This window comes from Lithobates pipiens, unplaced genomic scaffold (assembly GCF_037356315.1).
Source record: "Lithobates pipiens isolate NorthernLeopardFrog02 unplaced genomic scaffold, aLitPip1_a1.2 Scaffold_11, whole genome shotgun sequence".
Lineage (NCBI taxonomy): Eukaryota > Metazoa > Chordata > Amphibia > Anura > Ranidae > Lithobates > Lithobates pipiens.
This window is the reverse complement of record NW_027507696.1, coordinates 22,227,342-22,235,006: the sequence shown is the minus strand read 5'-3', so window position 1 is coordinate 22,235,006 and position 7,665 is coordinate 22,227,342. Positions and strand designations below refer to the sequence as shown.

Genomic DNA, 7,665 nt, shown 5'->3' with positions numbered 1-7,665 from the left:
TGGGACACGTCACAGGTCCCAGAAGATTGCCTGCCCATGAAGCCACAGCCGGGCACCCACAGTTAGAATGCCGGTGCCTTGGATGAGGGGGAGAGGAGCGAGGATTCCTGCACCCGCATTGCTGGACTGTGGGACAGGTGAGCGTCTGATTATTAAAAGTCAGCCGCTATACTTTTTGTAGCTGCTGACTTTTAAATGGGTGGAACTCCGCTTTAAGGGCCCGTTCACACCACATGCAGTGCAGTGCTTTTACTTTCTGCATCAAAAAAGCATGTACAGTAGGTTATATGGGTTCACACCAGTGCAGTGCATTCCAGTGCTTTTCATTTCCAGAAAAAAAAGTACAACATGTTGCTTTTTTCCTGCACAGAACTGTACTTGAGTGTGGTAAAACGCACGAAAAAAGTTTTAAAAATGTGCACACAAAAACACATTCGGAACAGATCTCTGTAGGAACGTTTTTGAGGTGTGAACTTTTTAGCTATAAATCACTCTTAACACATAATAATAAACCACTTCCATACCGGGCTCATTCTGGCACGTCACTCCTACATTATATATGTTTTTTTAGCAGAGAACCTAGGGAAACCAAATGGCAGTTGTTGCAGCTTTTTATGTCACATTGGGGGTTATTTACGAAAGGCAAATCCACTTTGCACTGCTGAAAGTGGACTTGGAAGTGCAGTCGCTCTAAATCTAAGGGGTAGATCTGAAATGAGTGGAAGCTTTGCTCATTTTATCATCCAATCATGTGCAAGCTAAAATGCTGTTTTTTATTTTCCTTGCACTTTCAGTGAAAAGTGGATTTTCCTTTAGTAAATAACCCCCATGGCATTCATGCAGCAATTTTTTTATATAATGTGAAAGATGAAGTTGAATACCTAACATGTGACACTTTAAAAATGTGCACACTAGTAATTAAGAAACTCCATAGGCGACGCTTTGAAATTTTTTACAGGTACCTGTTTAGCGTTAAAGAGGAGATCTAGTGCTAGAATTGTTACTCTAGCGCTAACGTTCATGGCGATACCTCACGTGTGGTTTGAACGCCATTTACATATGTGGGCGCGACATATATATGAGTTCAAATCTACATGCGAGCACGCGGGGGCAGGGGCACTTTTTAATTAGTTTTAATTTTTAATTAAAATTTTTTTATTTTTACACTTTCCCTTTAAAAAAAATTTTTATCACTTTTATTCATATTACAAGGAATGTAAACATCCCTTGTTATAGGAATAGGGTATGACAGGTCCTCTTTATGGAGAAATGTGGGGTCTACAAGACCCCACATGTCTCCACCAGGCTGGAAAGGCTGAGATCAAAAAAGAAAAAAGAAAAAACGGTCTGGACTTTCCTGCCAAGTACACGGCAATATTTACAACTACCAGGCCAAACGTGACGTCAAAACATCGCACCCCGGGCCTCCGGAGATCATAGAGACTTCTGGGACCATCTGGTCACCAGAAATCTCTATGGCAAACTTAGCGCTCGCAAGGGCGAGCCAGTAGAAGCACGGGAGAGTGGGGGGAGGGGGGACGTCCCCTCCTGCTGCCTGTAAGAATGGTCAAGTGGCTGAACTGAAATTGCAGGCATCATTCAGATATCCCCACTCAAAGTCCAGAACATCATATGACATTATTGTATGTGAAGTGGTTAAACGTATAGAAAATCGCAGATTTTTTTTTTGCAATAAATAATTTTAACAAAACAGGGATGTAATCGCCATGTAATAATCGTCCTTGTGTCATCAGCCCTAGGGCCCCTCTGTATCGTAATATGGGTGGTGTACCCCCCTCTCCCAAGGTATTGTGGCATAACTTGAAAATTATCGATTGCCTACAAGAAGAATGTAATTTTTGTTGCCAGATTTCCGTCCAAGATGTAGTTCAGACAGTTGGCACATGGGTTAATAGGGAACTGTAAAAAAATAATTTTTCTTTGAAACTCCATTTAAAATGCTCTCCAGTCAAATAAAAATAGACTTTTCTGAAATGTGCTGAACTGCAGTTGAAAGTACCCAGGGCTGTGCCAGCTTCCTCTAGGATGTCTAGTGTGTGGTACTTGCCAGATGTTGGGAGACATTACTGCTGGCTGCAGGCACCAAGACAGCTAATATTATCCTTGTGAAATGTATGTATTTTTTTGTAATGGAGAACCTCTTTACTTCTGCATAGTTTCTGTAATCTCTTCTGTATGTCAGAAAAACTAGAACATTTTAGATCCCGTTTTTTGCACAACCTTTATTAAAAACTCCTATGTTTTCGAACTTCCAAAAAACAATTCTAATATGCACTTTGATACAGAAAAATGTGCAGCTTGTACGTTTTTAACAAAAACAAAGGCATGAAATGAATTGACCTGTTTACACTTTTATATCATAAAAAACACAGAAATTTCAAAATAAACTGTATCCAGGGTGGAAAATGTAAACAGTTAAATTATAAAAAGTATTTTTGGATCAAAACACTTTCATTTAAAAAAAAGGTATATAAAAAGGTGATAAAACATAAATTACATTTTAAAAACTGTACATGATTTATTTTGCAAAATGGCACAACTGGAACAGCAACCCGAAAAACACTGTTTAGCCTCAGTTAAAAACTGAAGTTTTGTGGGCACTTATTTTCAAAGTACAAAACCTTCTCGACACCTGCGTCAGCAGTGTGAAATCAGTTTTCAAATCTAGTTAGAAGCTAATCTAAAAAAAGAAATAAATTCAGACCCTTAATTCAGGTTACAAGTAATGCTTTTTAAATGTCCTTAGTACATTTTTTCACCTCTTCTTTTCCCAGTATGTATACAGATGAATTGTATGTGATGTAAAGAAACCAAAGCAAAAATATTCTCTCCATACTGGCGCAAAAGTCATGTGACACAGATTCCATCTTGTCACACTTTGCGACCCTCTGTAGATAATTAGTACCCATTGTGGCTCCTGTTTAAAAACGATAAGCTCACCCTGTAAGATATGTGTTGCAAGGATATTAAAAAATAAAAGATACAGTTTATGCAGCAAGTCCATTTCATTTGCACTCTTCCTTTTTTTTCCTAAAAAAGGAATATGGTGCTTTCTATTAAATTTACAATCACAGTCTGGGTTACACATGTTGTGCTTTGGTACTTGGCCGTATGTTGCACAGCAACAGTACATTTTTATTTTTAAATGGCGTACCTTTTGGAATCCTGTGTGTTGCTGCTGCCAACAACTAAGGAAAATTATGGCTCCAGCTTTAGCTTGGAATATAGGCACCACATGAATTATTTGACTCACTTAGCTGTACTATTTAAGTCAAGATGAAGCCTTCTAGTAAACTGAAGGAGTTTTAAGCTTCTGACTGAATATCTGTTTCATCTAATGGTGAGGTATCATTATCCCCCAGCAATTCTGTCTCTGGTACGGAGCCTTCTTCTTCTTGAACAGGGTTCTGAGACATGTCTTCTGCCGTTACATGTGCCTCATCACTTCCATCAGCTAAAAGAGCCACTCTGTCGGCCATGGAGTTATTTGATGGTGCAGTCGTTACATAGCCGGTGCTTGTGGAACCACTCCCACTGTGATGTGATCCAGGTTTTGGAATGATCTGTGGTGGCATCTGCTGAGGAGCCATTTGCATTGGTATCTGGACTGGATAAAAGTATGCAGCCATCTGTTGATAGCCATTGACTGGATAGTAGAGCTGAGGGGGTGGTACCATTGGTCTAATCTGTCCTTTCATTTGTACAAACTGTGGTTGTGGAAATGGTCGCCCTTTAGGCTTCAGTTCAACATATCTAGCATTGCTGACATTGCTAACTGGACTTGTACTAAGTGAGCTTGTCTGTGTTGTGTTACTTGCTCCAGACGTTTGTGCAGAACTGTTATAGTTAGACATATTTTCCCATGTTCTTAGTCTTGTGTAAATATCCTTAAATCTAGGCCTTCTGGCAGGAAACTCATTCCAGCACTCAAGCATGAGCGAATATATCCAGGCTGGACAGTCATCTGGGCAAAGAAGCACTTGGCGGTTCCTTATCATTTCAATTACATCTTGGTTGGCATATCCACAATATGGCTGCAAACCATAACTGAAGATTTCCCACAACACCACACCATAGGACCAGATATCAGAATCAATGGTACATTTGCCATATGCAATTGCTTCTGGGGACATCCATCTTATTGGAAGCATTGAATTCCCCACTAGCTTATAGTAGTCTGCAGCATACACTTCTCGAAACAGGCCAAGATCACAAATTTTCACAGTCAATTTATCAAAGACCAAAATATTTCTGGCAGCCAAATCTTTGTGTACAACATGGTGACTTGACAGGAATTCCATTCCTGCAGCTATCTGGGTAACAATGTGGAGGAAATCAGCTGGCTCCAGAGTAGATTTCACAGTCTTATCATCATCTGTGCTGCCTACATCAGAGTGTGGAGATCTCATGACCAGGAACTCATGAAGGTCACTGAGCGGAGAGTAACTAAATATCATACTCATTGGCTGTTCTTTGGTCACAGTACCAACAAGACAGACAATGTTTGGGTGCTGCAACCTGGACCTCATCATGGCTTCATGTTTAAATTCCTCTCGAAGAGCCACTTCTACTTTGTCTTTAAGGGTCTTAATAGCGACTGTCTGTGTCTGTTCACCAGAAGCAGTACCAAAGAGATGACCTTTATATACTTTCCCAAAACGATCTTCACCCAGCTCTTCCATGAACCTCACAGTGGACAGGTTAATTTCTTTTACTTTGACCTAAGAATAAAAAAGAAACAACTTAATAACCAAATGCACGCATAACCTTTTTAGACTGCCATCATAAGAAAATCAAATTATATATAAAAAGATTATTAAAGTGAACCTAAAGTCACTTTCTGACCTAGTCTATTTGTCACCCTACCTTTGCTATCTAACCTAAACTACTAAAGACATCCCCTATTTTCATACTTAACTTTTATATTTACCTGACTGTGGTTGTGGCCCCCCTCTGCTGGAATCACAACCTACCTGTGGGCAGCAGTGATACTGCCAGGCTGCTTTTGGCTGAGTAGCTAAACAGTAAGTCATACTTCCAGCACACAAATGCCACAATGCACTGCAGTACAGCACCATTAACATGGCTAGAGAATGCCCACAATCAGGTTAGGTAGAATAGGAGGGGATTTACTACATCCCAAAATGACTTATGACCTGCTTTAAATGTAATCCCTTTTGGCCTTCACATTCATAGAGTTAGCCATTTTAATGTTATTGTTCTATTGTCTCTTTTTCTTTTTTTCTTTAGGAATATACTACTTCCCTTCTCTGCTTCACTTTACATCTCAGATACATTTTTGGGGGAAAGCAGTGTTTAGTAAGCACTATTTGTATGACAATCAAGGAGTTCTCTGATTGAGATTCAGATGTCATCTCCCCCTCCTCTCCACCTCTGTCAATCAGAGAATGCCTTGTATTGGTTGTCCTCTGAATGGCAGCGGTGCCAAGCGACCCATCCCCTGTATTCAGCATGCAGAGTGAAAGTCGCTGGAGCAGTGTCCGATGCATTACAGCTATCATTGTAGCACTGACTACTACGTGATTTTCAGTATCCTTCTGTATTTCAGATATGCATACTTATATTGGGCCATGCTGGACCAATGTAAGCGTGAAAAAAAGAGTTCCTGGAGTTCCGCTTTACCTGAGAGGTGAGTTGGGTTTTAACTTGTAGGAGACTAAAAAGGATGAACATTTCTGCATGTTAATAAAAGCATTAAATGTTAATTACTTACATGGTTAAATAATAATACATATGTAACACTATTATACTAGATATCATACATAAGAAAATATTCAACATGCTTACGTTGCCTGCACAGATTTTATAAGGCTCAGTTTTCACTACTGTGATGCGATTGTGACTTGACTTGCAGTGCAATTATGTAGTGTGACTTTGATGTGAATTTGGTTGAGGTTTGCATATTCTGTGGGGCCAAATTGCACTGCAAATCGCACCACAGAAACTCTTTTTTCCAAAATTGCACAGCATGAAACCACAATGATGTGAATGGGTGCCATTGAAAATAACATTGTCTCTCTTATTATGCGATTCTATGGGACTCAATCTGAAATTGTACCAGGCCTTAATGTCCTCTTTAGCTGTAAGAATATTTAGATTTACCTGTTGCTTGTGCTGGTTCATAAGAGGCATCTCCATGTCCTGGCTAGGTGAGGCCATCAGTTGACGTCTCTGTGGTGTACCAGCTGATGCTTTCTGTTTATTGCGGCACATGCAGACCAGGAAGAACAGACAGGCGATGACCAATGGGATAGCAATACTGGGGACCAATATGTACAGGATTTCCATCTTTGTGTTATCACGGGTACCTGTGAACATTATAATACTTTTTGGCAAAACTGTATAGTACAGCAAAAACTGAAAAAAACAAAATTAGAAAAACTAGTACATTAGAATAATTTTAATGTGTAGTAGAAGTAATTGAATCACTAAATTCTAAAATTGATTTAGAGAGCACAGTGTAGGAAAGGTTTGCAATAAAAACTTATGTTTATTGCAAACCTGTCCTATACTGTGCTCTCTAAATGTATGAAGTGATGCTCATACGTTTTGGTGGCAAAAGCATCTGATCCTAATTGTAATCCTCTTGAAACGTCACAACAGAATAATTTCCTATACCCACTGTAACACCTCAGTAAAAGCAGAGTGAAGCTGAAGAATACAGAATCTTCTTCACCAGACCAGTCCCTGGCTGCCAAAAATTGTATGTACCCCCAAAATCTATTTCTTTCAGTATATTTGAAATCTTGTCTCACTATATACAGATTTCTTAAACAAAAAAAAGTGTCAGCCTGAAAACAGAACTTCCTGTTTCAGGCTGACAGCACTAGGCCACTGCTTTACAACTAGCAGACTTGTTGTCAGCTTGCCCTGTGAACTCCTTCAGTTGGCTGTTGGGCTGTCTATGGGGTCAAATAAATAGACAGCCCAATAGCCAACTGAAGGAGCATACGTGGCAGACTGACAATTGCTGATTGTGAAGCATTGGATCAGCGTTGTACATGTCGAAGTAACAGACTGCTTCCATATTCTCTCAGCTAAATAGACAATTAAATGCTATAAAGAACATTTTTAAATGCTATAAAGAACATTTTTTACAATGAAGTTTACAAACTTTTGTCCATTCTTATACATACGGCAAGCAGGCACGTCGCACAGCTCTGTGCGCACATTCTTGTTCAGTGTGAAACACCAAGGACCCTCTATCTGGCCACCGGGGTTACGACAATATGCATGTCCTCCACCGATTTCTGGATATTCCGCAGCAGACAGCTGATGACTGTGTGGGAACTGGCTGTTCCATGGCTGGCACTGGTGTCCAGACTTGGTTACACTGACTGACCCTCGATAATCAGTACCAGTACCATTGTAACACTGCTGATCTGAAGAAAGAAGCAAAAACAATTATTGTAAATATAATACAAGCTTATAAAGAACCCTGCTTTATTTTTTATTGCACATTAGAAATGGACACTGACCTTTAACAGCTGCCACGTGATTCAGCTGATAGCTCAGTGATCACATTGCACAGCTAAAAGAGGTTATCCTTAGTCATTACCTTAGATTTGTTATTTAGAACTTTTAAGTTAGTTCATCTATATATCTATTTTGAATCAAATTTTC

The 7,665-nt window shown here is 39.6% G+C and overlaps 1 protein-coding gene across 1 annotated transcript in view; it reads right to left on the bottom strand.

Moving 5' to 3' along the window:
- Positions 1-2,225: 2,225 nt before the first annotated feature.
- Positions 2,226-7,665, bottom strand: part of ROR2 (receptor tyrosine kinase like orphan receptor 2) — a 183,785-nt gene continuing 178,345 nt past the window's right edge. Inside the window, exons 7-9 of the mRNA XM_077469819.1 lie at positions 7,179-7,424; positions 6,145-6,350; positions 2,226-4,742 (exon numbers count right to left, since the gene is read on the bottom strand). Of these exons, the coding sequence (XP_077325945.1) occupies positions 3,327-4,742; positions 6,145-6,350; positions 7,179-7,424 (1,868 nt within the window). The 3' untranslated portion in view covers positions 2,226-3,326. The remainder of the gene's footprint in view (positions 4,743-6,144; positions 6,351-7,178; positions 7,425-7,665) is intronic.